Here is a 20,284-nt window from a genome sequence, read left to right as displayed (position 1 = left end):
CAAAGAATGCTAGACACCAAGAGACGCTGGAAGCGACCCTGCTGACGCCTTAATCTCAGACTTCTGGGCTCCGGGACTACGAGAGAATTAATTTCTGTTGTTTTAAGCCACCCAATTTGCTATGGCAGCCCAAGGAAACAAATATATCTCTTTTTTTCCGGATTGGTTCTTAATCTTCAGTGCGCATGGAATCCCCTGGAGGACTCCTTCTCCTTCTCCTTCTCCTCCCTCCTCCTTCTTCTTCTTCTTCAACAAGAGAGAGAGGGAGACACAGAATCCGAAGCAGGCTCCAGGCTCTGAGCGGTCAGCACAGAACCCGATGCGGGGCTCAAACCCACGAACCGTGAGATCATGACCTGAGCTGAAGTCAGATGCTTAACCAACTGAGCCACCCAGGTGCCCTGGAGGACTTCTTAAAACACAGATTGGGGGCGCCTGGGTGGCGCAGTCGGTTAAGCGTCCAACTTCAGCCAGGTCACGATCTCGCGGTCCGTGAGTTCGAGCCCCGCATCGGGCTCTGGGCTGATGGCTCGGAGCCTGGAGCCTGTTTCCGATTCTGTGTCTCCCTCTCTCTCTGCCCCTCCCCCGTTCATGCTCTGTCTCTCTCTCTCCCAAAAATAAATAAACGTTGAAAAAAAAAATTTTTTTTTTAAAATAAAAAAAAAAACACAGATTGCTGGTCCCTCTGGACCAAAGATTCTGATTCAGTAGGTCTGGGGTGGGGCCTGAGAATGTGCATTTCTAACAGGTTCCCACGTGATGCTGATGCTGCTGGTCCTGGGACCACACTTTGAGAACCACTATTCTACAAGTTCTGTTCATGACTGCGTTGGCCCATTCTCTCCCCCAAAAGCACCTTCCTCAACAACCCCCCTCCCCTAGTGATGGCCTCCTCCTTCCCCGGGTGCTGAGGAGAGCTGAGAAAATGCCTCCCTGAGGGAATTCTCCAGTCCTATGTGTAACTGGCTCTTTTGAAATCCCCCAGGCCTTCCACTGGGGCCTTTTAAAGATCTGCTTCAGCGAGGCTGTGAGTGGTAAGGTCAGTCATGGCCAGGCTCTACTACCCTCACCACAAGAAGACCCTACTTAGTTCCATGCCTGACTCTAACTCTACCCTACTGGGGAATCTTGAGCAGAGCAATTTCCCCCTCAGGTGTGTCTGTAAAATGGGCCATAAATGCAGATGCAACTCCTTGCAAGGGTAACATAGAAAAAAACTGTTCCTCATGAAAAGCTTCTAGAAAGATCTTTTTTTTTTTTTTTTAACGTTTGTTTATCTTGAGAGAGAGAGCATGCGAGTGAGCAGGGAAGGGGCAAAAAGAGAGAGGGAGAGAGAGAGAATCCCAAGCAGGCTCTGTGCTGTCAGTGCAGAGCTCAATGTGGGGCTTGAACCCACAAACTGTGAGGTCATGACCTGAGCCCAGACCAAAAGCCAGACGCTTAACCAAGTGAGCCACCCAGAGGCCCCTAGAAAGATCTTGAGTCTCCGCACAAGTAGATTGTTATTAGGCACAACCAGCCTCAGGCCCTCTCTCCAGGAATCTGGGGGTTATGATCAAAGCCAAGGGTCTCTAGGGATCAATGCTGAAGCCAAATAATCAGTCCCAGCTTCCCCAGGCAACCAACACTCTCCCCTTGTTATGGGCTGAAGAGTAATGGATTTAGGAGGTGATTAGGATTCGGTAAGGTCATGCGGGTTGAGCCCTCAAGAATGGGATTAGTGCCCCCATAAGTGTCAGGAGAGAGCCCGTGTCCTGTCTCTGCTCTGCCAAACTTGAGGGTGGAAGAAGTCAGCCGTCTGCAACTCAGGGAAGGACCCTCACCCTCCTGCTCAACCGTGTTGGCAAGCTGATGTCAAACTTCCAGTCTCCACAACTGTTAGAAATAAATTTCCACTGTTTACAGGCCACGCAGTCTATGGGGCTTTGTTAGAGCAGCCCAGACTGGGCTCCATTCAACCCCAGAACTCCCAGAGTAAGGACTGAAACAGCCCAATCCAGGCTTCCCGCTGCCCGCCCCCCACCCCCCAACAGCAGAGCACACAACCCAAAGCCAACCCTGGGAGCAGGTGCTCTGGAAACATCTTGGTCCCCAGAACGCCGGAGATGACCATTCCTGAAGGCTTGTCATCTGCTTGCTCAGCAGCCTCAGAACTGGTCTTGAGAGGCAGCCCAGAACCACAGTTATGCGCGTAGATGCTGGGCCAGGCTGCCTGAGTTTTGCCCATGGCTCTGCTCTATACTCGCTGCGAGAACATTCGTCAAGTCACATCACCCCCCTGTGCCTCAGTGGTCTGCTCATCTATGAAATGGGGCGATGAGACAGCTACGAATAAGCATCCTGAAGGAGTGCCGTAAGGGGTAAGAGACGTAAGAAGTAGGAGCCCCTCACACATGCAAAGTGCCATCTAAGGGCTGGTTATTATCAGTCTGGCTGTGGTCATCTGTCTGGGGGGACGACTGTCCCTTGGAGGGCGGTCAGAGGTATGGAATGAGGGGGACCTGCTCAAAAGCCCCTTGTTTCACCTTTTCTAATCCTTGTCCTCACAGAACCTCTGGCACTGGCCAGAATGGTTTCACCGTTTTCTCCTGGAGAAGCTCAAGCCTTTCCTCCTCATTCCCCCTCACAGATTCCCAGGAGGCCAGAAGCGTTCAGAAGGATGCTCTCCATTTGCACAGAGAGAGAAACAGAGACCCGGAGAGAGGAAGCACACAGCAATCATAAGCGATGGAGAGACAGGGTCAGTAACCCCATTAGGACATTCTTGTATCTCTGGAGCATGACACCCTTCCTCTGGGGACATCTGTCTGCCAGTCACTTCATTTGACCCTCCCACTTTAAAGAGAGGGAACTTTAGGCTCAGAGAGGGGAGGAGACTTGCCCATGGCCTCGCTGCTTCTTAGTGACAGAGCCAGGACTTAAATCCAGGTCTCTGGATCCTAAAGCATTGTGTCTTAGAGGCCGTGTTAAGAGATGGAGGTTAAGAATATGGTACTTTGGAATCTGTAGTGCAGTAGAATGCCAGCTCAGTGACATTCTAGCTGTGTGATCTTGGACAAGTTGCTTAACTTCTCTGGACTTCAGTTGCCCCATCTATAAAATGAGAATGATAGAAGCTACTTTATAGGGATTTCAGGATTATATGAGATATGAATGTGCTCAGCATTTTGAAGTGTGATAAGTGGGAGCCGCTCCTCCCTTCCCACATCACCCTGAGCCCAGCTGCCTTCCCATGCACACAGGCACGTCCCTACCCCCACATACGTCTGTCCACCTCTGACTTCTCCATCTCTTCCCCCTCCGAAGCAGGCAGCCAATGTGTTTTAGATTGGCTGGCTTGCGCTGAGAGGGTTGCGGTGGTTCTAACTTGGGTTTCAGTTTGGAGTCTGGCACTGCTCTTGATTAATTTCCCCAGCTCGGCACAATGTTGGCCAGTTTCATGTGGCTGTCCTTTGCAATTATGCATTTCTCCCCGTAGGGTGTCCAAGATTGGGCTGTTTTCCTGTTTTCTCCCCTTTATTCCTGCCACTGTGCTTTTCTGATTCTTCTCCAGGGACCCGCCAGCCTGCATTTCCTGGGCCCCGCCCCAGCCCAGTCCTGAGGTCTTTCTGGGCTGTTTTTCTGCTTTTCCATGCACTCTCCCCCTTGCCCTGCCTCACCCCCACCCAGTTTCTATTTTCCCCCAGGCTCCACTGGCTTCCCGTGGTTTCTCTTGGCCTTGGCTCAAGCCTGGCGTGACACATCTGGCATTGCCATCCTCTCCCTCCCACACTGGTTGGGGAAGAAGCAAGTGTATCCAGGGAGGTGGTATTGTGGGGCTGGGTCCTACCCACCCAGGTGCCAAGCCAAACAGCCCATGCACCATGTGCAACTGCTTACCTAGGGCCCTATCCCTTAACCTAACCCCACTCCTGACTAATCCAAACCCACTTTCTACTCCCCGGTATCTGGTTCTAGCTGGTAGAAAGTGAACCACGGGACGGAACCTTCACTGTGGTTCCAGGAATGTCCACAAGAGTCTGTGCAGGGACCCTCCCTTTCGGAGGTGAGGAACAGCCCTTTCCAGGGACCTGAGCCCCTAGGTGCTCTGGGAAGGACGTACCACCTGGCATGGGCAGGGATGTGTCTCCTATATACTACCTCCCTGATCCACTGACTTCCTACAGGAAGGAGGAAATTTCTAGTTGTTGGTATTGTCAGGAGGGAGGGAGGACCACCCAGTGACGGCCACCAAAAGTGACTTGCTTTCCTTGCAACCATGATGGAAAGGGCACAGCCTTTGGAGCCTAACAACCCTGGGGGATAGCCGTGCTTTTCCCACTCGCTAACTCTGACCTTGGAAGAGTCCGTGAGCCTCTATTTCTTCATCTGCCAACAGAGGTGGCCCATATTAAAGAGGAGGTTTGGCGAGAAGGAAATCGGATCACGTACATAAAACATGTCATGTAGCACTGACACATGGAGGGCCTCCCACAATTGTCATTTGTTCTCACCTTCTCCTTTCAACCTAGCCACGTGGGCTGGTTTTACTGTCTCTATCTGAGACAGAGGGGCCTGACTTAGTAGGACAGAGCCTCATTTAGAGGTCCCCAGCTTCCAACAGCTGAGGATATAACCCCTACAAATAGAACCTTCGAGTTGGGTTATACACTCCCCCTCTTCTCCCCAGCGCGCGCACAAACACACACACACACACACACACACACACACACAGTGATGTACATGTAGAGTGACCCCTTTCCAGTTTGTCTGAGATGCTTACTCACCTTACTCACAGGTACCTCAAATTCAATAGGTCCCCAAGGACCTCGGTGTCTCCCCTTTCCCTGTGCCCCTCCCCAGAGCGCTCATCCTCTGGGGTTCACGACTCACTCATATTCTTACTGTGCTCTTACTATGTGCCAGGCTCTCAGTGACCAGCCTCTGTGGCCACCCAGATGTGAAAGCCAGAGACACGGCTATCAAACGGATTCCTCCTCTCCTCCAACCCCCACTTCACATCTAGTCCATACCACTAGCAGTAATAACTGCAGTAGTAGCAACAAAAGATACTGGTTGGTTTTTTTTTAATGTATATTAACTCATTTCCTCCTGGCCTATCGAGGTACAGAGACGCCACCTCCAATTTACTAACAAAGAAATGAAAACACAGAGGTTAACCCACCCAAGGTCCTACAGGTGGTAAGCGAAGGAGCCGGCCCAGAACATCTGACTCTAGAGTCCATCAACGTCTTTTACCCCCACTACCCCTGCCTTTCTTCAGCTGCTATCGGGCACCCTTGGCTTACCAGCCCCTTCACTGGCTCCACACCTCCAGGCTGTCCTCCGTAACTGCTGCCAAAGTAATCTTTCGACGATGCAGACTCTATCACCTTGCTCTCCTGCTAGAAATTCTTCTGTGGCTCACCAGTGGCCAAATCCTCCACAAGGTTCACGGCATTACCTCTTGCTCATTCCAGATCTCTCTCCACCACTGCCCTCCCCCACCCCCGGTCTCCCAACACACACACAGTGCAGCCAAACTCACTGCCTTGTAGAGTCTCTAGGATTTACTTGGTTCCTTATCTTCGTGTCCTTGCGTGTGCTGTTCTCTCTGCCTGGAATGTCCCTTCCTGACTCTTCACCTGGTTGATGCTTACTAATCCTTCAAGAGGCAAGTCAGGTTGCAAAGCCTCGAAAATGTGTATAAAATGAACGGATCACTGGCTAGGTAAATGAATGAGAGCATAACAGCATCACCACACATTGCAGCCGTGTGGAGTCTTCTGTTTACAAATCCCTCTCACGTTTATTACATATTAGATCATCCTGACAACTCTGTGAGATAGGCAGGGAAGGTAATTATCCCCAAGTTGAAGATGGAAAAACTGAGGCACAGAGAGGGTAAGTGACACAATAGTGAGGATCAGAGCTAGGACTTGAAGCCAAGTTCTCTGCCTCACAGGCCAGTGCTCTCTCACAGGATGGATTGCAAGCGGCAAAAATCTATTTATGTGCCTTTAAACTGTGGGAGGAGGGGACTGGGCCTCTGTCCCCTGCCCTGACCCACCCAGACAATGAGGAGTGATAGCACTGCAGGTGAAAGTCATTTACCTAGCTCCCCCCAGCCACCGGATCTGCCCATTTCTCAGAAAGTGCAGAAGAAACTGCCTTATAGCCCCAAAGCATCATGTCTAAGTCTGAAAGATGAGACCTTTGGAATCACTAAGCAGGCAAAAGATGTGATTCACAATTAAACAAACAAACCAACAAAACTTAACCTTAAAATAAGTGTGAAGTCCAGCAAAAGTCTAATGTTTTTCCCTATAAATACCTCTTTGATGCTTTGGATGAAATGTCAGAATCTGCACACAGGCATCCCTCCATTTTTGGCTGCCCCTGCCTTGCTGGTGCCCTAAGTAAATGTTTAGTCTGCCCTCGGGTGTGGAGACCAAGCACAGGTTTTGCTGGCCTTTGATCTTCTGATGCTGGGCTGCCTGGCCCTGTTCAGGGGTGACCTAAATGGAGGGAGAAAAGGTGCCTGGGGCCAGGGGCCCAGCACTTATTGGGTTGGAAGGTGGGAAGGTGAGAGAATGAGGGGAGGCAGGGGCGGGCCCATCAGGCAGCTGGGGGCACTGGGGTGCAGACACAGAAGCAGGAGGGTAGGGAATGTCCTGGGCAGGGGTAGGAGAGGGAAGCCCTGACTCTGGGTGGGTGTGGCACAGAGAGTTGGCCAGGGCCCCCACGGCTGGGCCCCTCTGTCTATGGTGTAAGGGGGCCTGAATACGGGTTAGGGGAAGGAAAGCCACCTTTCCCACCTCCTTTGTCCTTCCACCTGAGGACAATCCGGACAGTTTAGAGTTGTCTGACTCCTACACCCATGGACTGGGCAGGGACCATGACAGAACCCACAGGCCAAGGATGCCAGAGGCCTTCGTCCTGACAGTGCAGGTTCACTGTGCCTCAGTTTCCCTCATGGCTAAATGTTAGGCCCACTCCTGTCTCTCAATTATGATTTCTCCCCAAACATCTGTTTACTCTCCCATCAGATGTAGGATGTACTTGAAAATTCAGTTGGCTCAGCACGCACGTATTGGGCACCGGCTATGACCCAGGCCCTGCGATGTGCACTGTGTGAATAAAAGGCAGCACCTGGCCCAGAGGATCACAGCTGGCGGGCTTAAATCACTAGATAGCACCTGTTTCTGCTTCCGCCCTTGGACTCAGTCTTGCCTCCATGATGCCCCTACTGGGTGAGAAAGGAACTGCAGGGCTCCTTGAAGAGATGGCTCTGTCCTGGGTGGCCAGTGAGACTCTCAATGCAGTCCCACCCCCAAGTAGGGGAAATGGGTGTCTGAGCCCAGCCCTGCCCCCGAGCCCTGGGGGCTAGAGCCGTTTAGGTGGGGTGGGGGGAGAGAGCTCCTTCCTGACACTTCTTTGAGGCGGCAATCTCCAACCTCCGCCCCCGGGGCTCCATGGCAGAAAGCCAGACACCCCAGGACCGCTGTCCCGGTGGCCCCACCTAGGGAGGCCCCATTCCCACAGTCCTCCGGTGGGGGCCTAGAGCCCTCCTTCCCGAATGCAAGAGTACACATACACACGCTGTCGACAACAAAACCCCTGAAAAAATCCAAAGCCTGGAGCAGCTTTCTGTCTGGAACATGGGGTGAGAACGGGGGGAGGGGTGTGGCACGGGTCAGGGGTGGAGGGAGGATCCCCCAGCTCCGCGCACGCTGTGTGGGTCCTCCAAGCCCTTTCCTCCCCTTACAGGATGCTGCAGAACAACCAGCTGGGAGGAATCCCCGCAGAGGCGCTGTGGGAGCTGCGGAGCCTGCAGTCTCTGTGAGTCAGGCCCCAGGAAGCTGGCGCCCCAGCCCAGCCCTCCAGTGACTCACAGAGACTGCAGGCTCCGCAGCTCCCACAGCGCCTCTGCGGGGATTCCTCCCAGCTGGTTGTTCTGCAGCATCCTGTAAGGGGAGGAAAGGGCTTGGAGGACCCACACAGCGTGCGCGGAGCTGGGGGATCCTCCCTCCACCCCTGACCCGTGCCACACCCCTCCCCCCTGCCCCAGCTGCCGTGCCCCAGAGTGCCCTGTGCCCTGCCCCGTTAGTGGGGTGTCAGAGGCTGCCGAGGCACTGCGGGCCATGCAGGGGGCTGGGAGGGTGTCTCAGGAGGGCTTCTGGGACGAGGCAGGGCTGAAGAGGACCGTGGAGAAGAAGCAGAGAAGACAGTTGGGGAAGCAGTGAGAGGCGGATGTCAGCACACTTGCAATTCTGTCACGATTTGGTCAGGAAGGACACTGGGAGATGTCCGCTTTCTCCCCAGGCATGTTTCCCTGTCTATGCACCTGAAAAACTGAAGATGTCTTTGGGGAAGGGGAGGATATGGATGAGGGCAAGACCCCGCCTCCCCGGGGTGGCAGGGGCCCAGGCAAATATATTTTTGTGGAATCCGTGTCTACAGAAACAATTTGAGGCACCCCGGATCAGCATGTCAGAAGCAGGCTGCTCTTCTGGAACTGGCCTGGCCGCAGGTCCCCAGGATGACCCCATAGGTAAGAGTCCTGGAGCTCTTCTGGGCACCTGGGAAAACTCATGCGCAGGGCAGAGGGTCAGGGAGCACGCAGAGGGGAGAAACGGAGGCCTGGGTTGTCCCTCTGGGTGGCACTGTTGACCCCAGCATTCCCCAGGCATCACAGCTGGCCTTCAAAGGTTTGAGCAAGGCACAGGGAATCTAAGACAGGGGGCGCTGAGCAAGGATCCTGCCTGCCTATATCTAAGGGAGGGAAAAAAAAGCCCCTGGCAGTTGCCATCTGAACGCTCTTTACCTGTAGGCCTGGAGAGCTGGGCCCCAGAAATGAGGACGAGGGGGGCACATAAGGTGCAGTGCAGGCGCTCTGGAGTCCAGGAAATAGGGGGGAATAAGGAAGGAAGCTCCCCAGGCGGAGTGAGTGGGCCCTCCCCCAACCCGGGCTGCCCTCACAGCACCTTGCCCTGTGCCACCCGGGCCAGGCACGGCCCCAGAGACTAGGGCCGGGTGCCTCGGGAACCTGGAGCGAATGAGCATTCAGTGAGCCCTGCTGCGTGCCAGCTATGTCACCCATCCTCCCATTTAGGCGACTTGTCAACCCATCTTTCAGAGGGGAAGGCTCAGAGGAGAGAGGCATCTTGCTCAGGATCACTCAGGTACGATCACCATGCTTCCGGAAAAGTAGCTCATTTCCTAAGCTTTAAGCCAAAAAACCGTAACAGCTAATGTGCCTGGTCATAGAGCTTTGTATGTATTGACTCAAACTTATCCCACAGGGTTTGGTCCCAGAGTCCAAGCCCCTGACTGTTACACACATGGCCTCTGTCATGACGGCAGGGGACAGCGACAGCCAGAAAATGCTGAGCAGTAAGACGATGCGCCTAAGTAGTTACTGATGCCTCCTCTGTGACTGTCCCGGTCAGAGCCACACCTGTTATCTCTCCCGAACTCCTTTTCTACATACAGAAGAATCCCAAACATGCACCAAACCACAGCACCACAAGAACAAAAGACTGTTGCCCTCGCTGTGGGCACGGCCTGGAGCCTGAGAAGAGCCCCTGAGGCAGGCAAAGCCGAGGAAGGGGAAGAAGAGAAGAGAAGAGAAGAGACAGACCCTGAGCGCGGAGAACCGGGGGCTTGGGAGCGGGGTCCTCCCTGCCCCGAGGCTGGGTGAGTGTGGCTTGAAGCGAGGGCCAAGCAGGGCCCCTTCCTGTTCATAGCCTGCGCTCCTGAAGGTCTCTTCGCCTCCACTGGCCCCTCCAACCAGATTCCACACAGCACAAGATGGGACCTTTCCAATTACAGTGTTGCCTCAAAGGTAGAATTTAAACCTGTGCCTCCCAGGCTTCCTTACAGTATAGCAGTCACACTGCAGGCTTTGAAGTCCCACAGCGCTGGATTTGTGTCCTCAATGCTGCCTCTCTCCAGCTGTGTGATAGCTGCAAGCTACTACTTAAACTCTGCGGGCCTTAGTTTCCTCCTCTGTTAATTGGGGATAATGCTAATGACCGTAGGCACTGATTAAACGGATTCAACCAAATAACCCCTGTAGAGCACTTACGGCAGTACTTCACACAAAGGAAGAGCTCAGTCACGTGTCAGCTGTTATTACGATGACCAAACAGTTTTATCACGTACTAGATGACGTGAGTAGGTCACTTGCCCTCTCTGGGCCTCAATTTCCTCATCTTTCAAAGGGAGAGGCTACCAGACCGATGCAGAAAACCTCACTCAGTTACAATATTCAGTGCCCCCGGACATTTCCTGCCCTCTGCCCTGCTTAGTACTTCTTCCAGACATGTTGACCTCTGGCATCGCAAGAGTGGAAACTTAGAAAAATAAATAAATAAGTAAATAAAATAAGGAGTGGAAACTTCACTTGACTCGCCCTGATTCTCCCCCGGAGGCCTCAGGATGCCTGGAGCAAGGATACAAGAGACATGATGGTTGGGCAAACAGGAAGGGATGCCCACCCCCTCCAGGGGCCCCAGAGGCTGCATCTAGCCCCTCTGCAGGCAGAACCGGGCCTCCCCTGAGCTTGGCAATGCATCTCTACCCCCATCATCCCCTCGGATCCCCCTTCCCTTTCCTCTGTCAAATCCCAGATCCAGAAAGATCTTGGAAGTTCCCCGAATTGTACCTCCCTCCCAACTCAGATGCTGTAGCATCTTCACAGGGCACTTAATCACCCTTCCAAGTGCCAGGGAAATCGGTGCCTCTCCAGACGATTCATCCCGTGCCAGGCAGTCTGGTCTGTGTGTCAAGAAAGTCTTCGCTTTCATGGGATCGAAACCCACTAAGCTGAAGGTCGCCATGGCGGCTGGCGGTTCTGTCGCTCTCTCCCTTGCTGTCCCTGGCCTCATTCCCCAGCCATCACCCCTCTACTGAACCACAAGTGGATTGTCAAAGCTGGAAGTACCTTTAGAAGGGAAGAGCCCTTTTGCTTTCCAAATGACGAGGCAGGGGCTATTTAGATGCGATGCTTACAGAAAATGGGTTGTTCGTAAAAACCAAATTCACACGGGCAAAAAAAAAAAAAAGAAAAAAACGTGACCTGCCCTCAGTTAGTTACAAAGCAAACTAATGGCAGAATGAGGCGTAGGGCCCATGTCGCATCTCCTAGGCCACTGCTTTCAGGAGCACATTTCCCTGCTTCTCTCACTGGCCCTCGTTCTGTCTGGTGAGCCAGAGTCTGTCTAACGCACTGCATCTCAACCCTGGTTGTGCATTAGAACCACCTGGGAAGCTTTTCCTAAATCCCAGTGTCCAGACCACACTGCAGCCCGATTACTCCCCCGGGGCCGAATCTCTGGGTGAGGGGACATTAGGCATAAGTTTTGCAAGGGCGCCTCTAATGAACAATCATTAGTCTAGGGGAAGTCTAGCCCTTAGACCGCTCCCTGGGTCACCTGGGAAGCACCACTGGGAAACATCTGTCTGGCCTGAGAGGCATTTGGGGACAGGAACCATGAGTGTGAATAGCTAGAAGGTTCCAGAGAGGCAATCCACCAGTGGGTTGACAAAGGTCCTTACTTTGGTTCTGTGGAGGGGCCTTGGGGTCACTGGGGTGGGCAGGCAAGCTAGAGCCTGGGCTCTACTCACCCCCCTCATCCAGTTTATATCCTCCCTCCCCTGTCTTATTTTTCAGGACTTCCACACAAGGTGTTTGTGTTTTAAGTTTCTGCAGGTAAACATGTTGGAAAATGTATTCCAGCATCCGCTTTTTAAAGGTAAGAAAACTGACGCCCAGGGAGAGGAAGCCTGAGTGTCCTCCATGACACCTGTTCTGGGATCTGCTGCTCACGAGACCCACTTCCGGACATCCAGTCTTTTGACAGGACAAGGGCAGTAGGCCCCACCTGCTGGAGAAGAAAGGCTCAGAGGGTCTCCCTGGGTTCCTGGAGCCTCCAGCGGCCTTCTCCCATGAGCCAAGGGGAAGGGTCCCCCAAAACAACTCACAAGTCTCTCCTCCCTAGGTCTGTTCGTTCATTTCATCAACACCAGTGGAGCCCCAATTCGGGGCCAGGCATGGCTGCTGTCCAGCCGGGAGAGTAAGCACAGTCAGTATCAACCTAAGACCGCTCACTACAGCATGATGAGGGCAACACGAGAGGCCCTCAGGGGCGGGGCCTGAGAGGTACTCACTCCTCCCCACCCCTCTGTGGCCTCAGGCCAGGGCTTCCGTTGGGATTGAGCCCCAGCTCCTGGAGGCAGCCCGATGCGCTTTTCCAGCCTCAATCTTTAACAACATGGCATGAGCCAGGAACCCCAAGCCACCGAATCCCAGAGATTTGGGGGCTCAAACCAGGAGTAGAGAGTCTGGGGAAAATCTCTCGCCCAGCCTCTTGAGGGCATAGAGCGGAGGCAAGTCCTTGAACTGTCAAACCCCTCTGTTTCCCAGGTCTGGGTCTGTTGAGAAGCAACCGAGGCCCAACGGGAGTCTTTCTGGATGGCCCAGACCAGCCTAACACAGACAGGGGTGCAGGCCTCAGCAGCAAAGACACCAAGGTTCAAGCCTCACGCAGCTCTCTGGGAGGGGGGCAGCTGTGGGGGAAGAAACTTGTGAGGGAAGAGGCAGCTGGGGCACACACAAGCATAGACTCTCTCTCTCTCTCTCTCTCCCTTCCTCCCTCTCTATCTCCCTCTTTCTCTCCCTTTCTTCCTCTCTCCCTTCTCTCTCTCTCTCTCTCTTTCTGCCCTTTCTGCTTCCTCTGTATGAGGCAGGAGCCATTTAGGGCATGACAGCCTCCTAGGGGCCAGCCCCACACCCTGAGACTGTGGGTCAGGATACAGGAGCTCTGGCCTCAGCTGTGCCCTCACCCTGACAGGGCACACAGGGCAAGTGCCCTCAGGGGGGCAGGCACTTTCCCACACACCTGCAGCAACAAAAACTGTGCTCCCCTCAGGACAGCTCAGATGCAGGAGCAGGGTCTGGGCCTTCATAACTCTACAGGACACACATGCCCCCATACAGTCTTTTTATTATTATTATTATTTTAAATGTTTTTATTTATCTTTGAGACAGAGAAAGAGCATGAGCAGGGGAGGGGCAGAGAGAGAGGGAGACACAGAATCCGAAGCAGGGTCCAGGCTCTGAGCTGTCAGCACGGAGCCCGACGCGGGGCCCGAACTCACCGACCGTGAGATCATGACCCGAGCTGAAGTCGGACGCTCAACCAACTGAGCCACCCAGGTACCCCTGCCCACGTGTAGTCTTGAGAAAAGGCCTGAGGCTGGAAATTCCCCGCAGCGCTGGTTCTCTCAGTGCCAGCCTGGTGACCAGAGCCTGTGGGGTTGAAGAGTTGGAAAACCAGCAGAGGGAGGAGAGGATCCAAGAGTAATGCCTCCAGGTCAGGCGTGGGGCTGCGGTGGGAAGGACAGAGGGAGGCGTCTGCCAGAGTCACCTAGGAGAAGAAGTCCAGAGAGGGAGCCCACCCTTCCCTTTTTCGTCCTTCGCTTTTGAGAGCAAGGAGGCATAGTGTCCCGCAGGGAGAGGCAGTCCTCAGAGAAAGGAAGACGCAGTTCGGGTAAGAGTCCCAGACCCAGAGAAGACAGGGCAGCAGCTAAAGTGACAGTCTCCCGGGACAAAAAGAGATTATTCTGCTGATGGTGGGCTTCACGGCTCTAGTTTTCTTATGGGTCTGGAAATGGAAGGACACCGCAGCAAAAGAAACAACAGGAGACATCAGAAAGTACTTCCTGCCCAGATGCGCGAAGAATCCCCTGCTGTGAAGCACTCGGGTCAGAGAATAAGCTCCCAAGACCACCCAACTCATCTCTAAAGTAGAGAACTCTGCAGTCAAAGTCCTGACACAAAGGTTTGGGGGGACCAGGTGGGTCTTCAAGGAGGAGGCAACATGGGGGTCAATGGCAGAGCGGGGTGTGGGAGGTCTGGCTGTCCTGGGCTCCAACCAGCAGCCTCTCCTGGCCGCCCAGCTCACTGAGCCAAGGGCGCCAGTTTGCAGAAAGGGGGCGGGAGTCTTGCGGTTTCTCCAAGGCTTTGATTTATTGCCTAATGCAGGCAAAGAAGAAAGAGGAGGCTCATCTCTAAGCCGGAGACTTAGGAACGGGACAGGAGTCTCACATCTTCTGAAGGCCCAGCAAACAGAGCCCGCTCTCTAATCCTGGCTGCAGGTCTGAGCCTGCCACTGGGCACAGACACGCCACCAAGCAGGCTGCTTGCACTGTGCGTCTGGTTCAGGATGCCTCCCCATACCCCCCGGGCAGCAATGTTGATGGGGATCAAGACAGACTGAGAGGAGGAGCAGGAAGAAGGAGAAGTGAGGGGCGGGGCACAGAGAGGCGGAGGGAGGGAGAGCAAGGTCTGAGACAGAGAAGAGGAAGGCCGCGGTGACAAGGAGACTGAGGCTGGGGAGAGACGCTGGAGGACCCAAGGGCATCGCAGAGGGTGAGGGAAGGACAAGCCTGGAGTCAGAGACTCAGAGGCGGATCCAGAGAGAGGCTAAAGGCCAGAAGTGTCAGAGACCAACAACATGAAAAAGAAGAAAGTGCTTAGGGGCGCCTGGGTGGCTCAGTCGGTTAAGCCTCTGACTTCGGCTCAGGTCGTGATCTTGCAGTTTGTGAGTTTGAGCCCCGGGTCGGGCTCTGTGCTGACAGCTCAGAGCCTGGAGCCTGCTTCAGATTGTGTGTCTCCCTCTCTCTCTGCTCCTCCCCACTTGTGCTCTGTCTCTCTCAAAAATAACAAATAAGCATTAAAAAAATTAAAAAAAAAAAAAAGAAGAAAGTGCTTAGCCATGGACCATGGACTGTTTGTTGATCATCGAAAAGCCTGAAGCCATAGGCCAAGGGGCGGGGCCATTACTAGCCCATAAACAACAAATTAGAAAAGATATTCTTTTCTAGATGGATATGGCCCCAACCCAGGCACAGGACTGTTTTTAAGCCCCCTTCTTACCCATTCAGCCAGATGCTCTTGTGCAGGCAACAGCCTGCTCAACCATACCAAGAAGATCCATAGGTCAAGTGAGGGCCGAGGGAGTAGCAGCACTGGGGAATGGCTCACCAGTATGGGAAAGCTCCAAGTGCTCGTTCTACTACTCCAGGATCAGCCTTCCAGATCCTCAACAGCCCCTGTGGTGACGTGCCTCCCCAGGAACCTCTCCTACCCACCTCAGACTCTGTGCACCCACTTCCCTCTACGTCCTCTCAGCCTCACTCATCGTACGAACATGAAGGGGGCCTTGTGGGAGACAGTCTGGGCTGGGACAAAGTGAGCCACGGATTGGGATGGAAGGAGATAGGTGTCTCAGCTTTCCCTTCTCTAGAAGGAACCAGTGGTTGAGTAGCAAGGGGCAAAGTTAGCGAAATAACATAAGGTCCTCTCCAACTCTCAGCTTCCTTTTGCTTTAAAGGAAAGACGAAAGGAGCCGGGACGAAGGAGCCTGAAAACCAAAGGCAGCGAGATATTTACACCGCGAATGGGGACTCAGAGCTGTAGCTACAGAGAAAGGTTGGGTCTCAGGAGAAAGAACAGCCAAGGAAATCCAGTCTGGATTCCTCTTCCCCTGGCCTGAGATGTCTCAGAGAGAGCAAAGACCTATGCTGCTGGCCGCGATTCACATCACACACACACACACACACACACACACACACACACACATACACATACACATACACACACTTCACCTCCCTGGAGGGCTGCCGTAACTATCCGGTGCAATTAAATGTTCGCTCACAAATCAGAAGGTTTGTTATAAAAAAGGTGAAAGCAAAGCTAGGGAAATCACAATTAAAATGAAAAGTAAAGATGAGGAAATTAGCAAGCTTGTGACGAATCGAGACTCGCGTCTCTGTGTAAAATGGGGATTACTTATACTTACAGGATTTTCAGGCTGTAGAGGCCAGAGAATGCTTGTCCTGGGATGTGTGAGAGATGGTTCCCTGAGAGCCGCCTGCAAATCAGGAAGAAGGGTCAGTGATGTCGGCAGGGAACCCACAGGGGGTGACTGCCTCCGCCAGCATCTCGGGGATCTGGGAGGGGAAGGCAGGGGTGAAAACTACTTGCTGAGATCTACAATGTGTTCAATACCTCACACACCCATTCTCGCCGCTCACAATTACCCTTCGTGGTGCCTAACATTATCCCCAAATTTCAAAGGAATTTCTGAGGGGTCAAGTTCTTTCCTCTAAGGGTGACAGAGATAGGCAGTGCCCAACTTGGTGTTCTCACTCGGACCTCACTCACTTCCACGGTCCTGTCCTTCCCGCTCCACAGTGTCCCGTCCCGTCCCCTGCCAACCTGGATTACCCACCACTGCCCTCACCTGCCGGACTGCACTGCATCCCGTCACCAAGGGAGGGCTGGGCACAGACAGGGTGGGACCTTGTCTCCCCATGCCCTCAGCGACACAGCTAACCCACGCTAATCCAGGAGGGTTAGGAAATGGGGTTTGGGAATTAGCTTAACATTCGGGCCTAATTAGGCGTCTCCACATTTGTCATGGGGTGATCGCCAGTTCTAAAAGGAGCAAATGTGACGGAATATACTTAATGCCCAAACCGGACTGAACAGAGTTGAACCGTGGATGATGCGGAAGGCACTTGGAAGCTCCCAAGTCCCCAGTGACATTATTATGCACCTCAGTTCCTACAGAGAGGCTGCCGATATACAGGCTGACATACCTCTAAAGCTGTTTTTTCTTTCTTTTTTTTTAAAATATATCTTTGTTAAGAATCTTGTTATTTGGCATTTGTTGTTTAAAAAACAAAACAAGGGGGGCCTGGGTGGTTCAGTCGGCTAAGTGTCCACCTTCGGCTCAGATCATGATCTCACGGTTGGTTCGTGAGTTCGAGCCCTCATCGGGCTCCGTACTGACATCTTGGAGCCTGGATCCTGCTTCTCAGATTCTTTGTCTCCCTCTCTCTCTCTCTGCCCCTCCTCCCCCTCAAAAGTATATATAAATATTAAATTTTTTTTTTAAAACAAAACAAAAATGTGTGGAAAGACATCATGATATTTGGGGTCCCCAAGCTTGGATTCTAGAGGTGGGCATTCACCATGGAAGGGTCCTACAGATGGAACCTTTAAAATGGGCCCAAGCCCTTCGCAGGGACCTAAAGGTGGAAGGACAAGCCTTCCATTCTCAGGGTGTATAGATCACCTGCCCCAGCTCCTCAGCCTTCACACCTGCCTTTCACTCCACCTTAGAAGGCCCCTGGCTGCCCCTCATTCTGTCACCTCCTTTGAAAACTGGCTTAGGGTCCGTGGGTGGCTCAGTTGGACCCTTCATTTCGGCTCAGGTCATGATCTCATGGTTCGGGAGCATGCTTCAGATTCTCTTTCTCTCCCTCTCTTTCTGCCCCTCCCCACCTCCAACAAATAAATACACTTAAAAAGAAGAAAGAAACGGGTGTCTGGGTGGCTCAGTCGGTTGAGCATCCGACTTCGGCTCAGGTTATGATCTCACAGTTTGTGGGTTTGAGCCCCGCATCAGGCTCTGTGCTGACCGCTTGCTCAGAGCCTGGAGCCTGCTTCAGATTCTGTGTCTCCTTCTCTCTCTGCCCCTCCCCCGCTCACGCTTTGTCTCACTCTGTTTCTCAAAAATAAATAAGTGTAAAAAAATTTTTTTTAAAAAAAGAAGAAAGAAGGAAAGAGAAAGAAAGAAAGAAAGAAAGAAAGAAAACTGGCTTACTACTTCCCACCAAGAAGGCTCCTTCTCCGTGGGCCAGCCCACCGCACCCACACCCTGAGCCCTTCCTTACACAGAATGCCCCAGGCGCCCACACTCAGCAGCCACCCCACCTACTAGCTCCTGGGCACAGATCTGCTGCCTCACCGGGAAGCTCCCCGAGGGCAGAGGGAAGGTCTTCTACCTTGTTTTCCTCCCGAGCACCTTGAGATTGTCTTTCACACAGAGGGGGTGCTCAATAAGTATGTGGTCTAGAAAACCCTGCGGTGGCCCTGGGGGGTTGATGGGATCCTATCTGCAGCAGGGCCAGGCTGACTGCCTTTGGGGTGAGTACTGTCGAGGGTGGAGATGGGAAATCTGTTAGGGGAGCAGGGGGGCCAGGGTGGAGGTGGAACTGCGAGTGTTTTCAGAGCCAGGAGCCCACGCTTTGCACAGTTGAAGCAAACCTTAGTAGAGCCCCACGGATAGACAGTGGTGCAAAACCAAGAAAGAGCAGGCTGGGGGCGGGGCGGAGGGTGGGTGGAGGTTAGGGACAGGGCTGGGATGAATGCAAGGATGGGGAGCAGACTGGCCTGGCTTCCCCAAGCAGACAGGCTGGGCACTCCAACCAAAGAGAAGATTTATGCACGCGAGAACAACAGCCGTGGGAAGGCGTTAACCAGGGGGTCTTTGTGGAGGAAGTGGGCCTTGTGTTTGGCAATGATAGAGGAATGGTTTGTGCCCCAGTGGAGGAAAAGATGGTGGGCATGCCAGGTGGGAGCGGAAGTCTCCTGCTCAGATGCAGGAGTGGAAACCAGGATGGTGAACGTGACTGGTCTCAGTGGAGCAAAGTTGGCCAGGTAGGTTTAGGCCAGGTTGGGGGAGGGTCTTAGAAGTGGATCTTTTAGGGGCGCCTGCGTGGCTCAGTCGATTGAACATCCGACTCTTCATTTCTGCTCAGGTCATGATACCAGGGTCGTAGGATCGAGCCCCATGTCAGGCTCCATGCCTGCTTAAGATTCTCTCTCTCTCTCTCTCTCCCTCTCTCCCTGTCTCTCTCTCTCTCTCCCTCTGCCCCTCTCCCCCTCTCATAATCTCTCTTTCTCTAAAAAAAAAAAAAAAAAAAGTGGATCCTTTGGCAATGGGGAGCCAGAGAGGTTCTTGAGCTGGTGAGATGCACCTTGAAGATGTGCAGAGTACATTTGTAAGAAGGCAGAAGATCTCAGCTGGGAGGCTGGTGCAGCCTCCAGCTGTGAGTGGACACCCAGGGCAGTAGCAGTGGGAATAGTGAAGAAGGGGTAGAGGTGAGAGGTGCTGCAGAGAAAGAACCACCAGGATGGTGGCTGGTAGCCGGACGTGGGGGATGGGAGCAGATCAAAGATGACCCCCAGGAAGAGACGCAGCCATTGACAGAAAGAGGGAGAAGGTGCAAATAAGAGCCGACTGCAGGAAGGACAAGAGCCAGATTTCAGAGTCCCTATACAATGTGGCCCCACAACAGCACCCGGGGTCCACAGCTGGCCCAGGCATCGGCTGAATACCCTGCTATCAAGAACAGCATCCCAAGCCCCTTTCCTTTGAGCTCCAGCCTTCTTCCCGGGGAGCCCTGGCTCCTACAGCTCTCAGTGGTCCCAAAGTTCCAACCCCCAGCCCCACGAGACCTCTACTTACAGCTCCTCCAGGAAGCGCAGGTGGTGGAAGAGGCCAGGCTGCAGCTCCGTGAGGTTGTTCATGCTCAGGTCTCTGCATGGAGAGAAAATGCGAAGGGAGCCGTGAGCTGCCCATCAGCCCCAACCTGCACTGTCCAGCTCCAGACGCCCACAGAGGGCGCCCACCATTCCCACAGCCCCCCCAACACACACACACACACACACACACACACACACACACACACACATACACACACACACACACACACACACACACCATGCCATCTAATTCCAAAGCCAGCCTGGCCACACACAGCAGGTGCGTTCGTTAAGAGTAAGCACCGGGGGGCGCTTGGGTGGCTCAGGCGGTTGAGGGTCCGACTTCAGCTCAGGTCATGATCTCACTGCTTGTGGGCCCGAGCTCCGAGTCAGGCTCTGTGCTGACAGCTCAGAGCCTAGAGCCTGCTTCAGATTCTGTCTCCCTTTCTCTCCGCCCCTCCCCCACTGGTGCTCTGTCTCTCTCTCTCTCAAAAATAAATAAACATTTAAAAAAAAAAAAAAGAGTGAGCACTGGGCTGGGAGTCAGGCCTTCCGGGTTCATATGGGCATTCCCTCCATGGTTTCCAATTCTGCCCTCTGCCTCTCTCCTTCCTCTGCCAGACTCCCCCAGGAATGGCTGTCGTTAGGACTCTGAAGGAGGCTGACCTTCCGGTAAGGGGAGAAGCTGGAGAACAACTCATAGAGTTTCAGAGCAGAAGGGAGGGGCCACTGAATACAAGTAACACCTCATGCTTTCTTTTAACCAAAGGGGAAACGGAAGCCCAGAGATTCCTGACATTACGATCTGTAGAGCAGATTCATGCAATATTCACGCACTCATCCCTGCAGTGTCCGTGAGGATTCATCTTTTTTATTCAATCCCAGAACCAGCGCGATTTTGCTGCCCTCTGAGTTCTCTGCCAGCCACATTCCTGTTAACTTTCCTCCTGCAGACTCCTG

The 20,284-nt window shown here is 53.4% G+C and overlaps 1 protein-coding gene across 4 annotated transcripts in view; it reads right to left on the bottom strand.

Moving 5' to 3' along the window:
• Positions 1-20,284, bottom strand: part of LGR6 (leucine rich repeat containing G protein-coupled receptor 6) — a 121,953-nt gene that overhangs the window by 75,080 nt on the left and 26,589 nt on the right. For 3 of the 4 annotated variants that reach the window (XM_040461997.1, XM_040461999.1, XM_040462000.1), the window contains exons 2-4: positions 19,308-19,379; positions 15,849-15,920; positions 7,875-7,946 (exon numbers count right to left, since the gene is read on the bottom strand). In XM_040461997.1, coding sequence (XP_040317931.1) covers positions 7,875-7,946; positions 15,849-15,920; positions 19,308-19,379 — 216 coding nt within the window. The remainder of the gene's footprint in view (positions 1-7,874; positions 7,947-15,848; positions 15,921-19,307; positions 19,380-20,284) is intronic. The other variant, XM_040461998.1, reaches the window with a different exon arrangement.

The sequence above is a fragment of the Herpailurus yagouaroundi genome, unplaced genomic scaffold (assembly GCF_014898765.1).
Source record: "Herpailurus yagouaroundi ecotype Mexico unplaced genomic scaffold, PumYag 308, whole genome shotgun sequence".
Classification (NCBI taxonomy): domain Eukaryota; kingdom Metazoa; phylum Chordata; class Mammalia; order Carnivora; family Felidae; genus Herpailurus; species Herpailurus yagouaroundi.
This window is presented reverse-complemented; position numbering and strand designations above follow the sequence as displayed.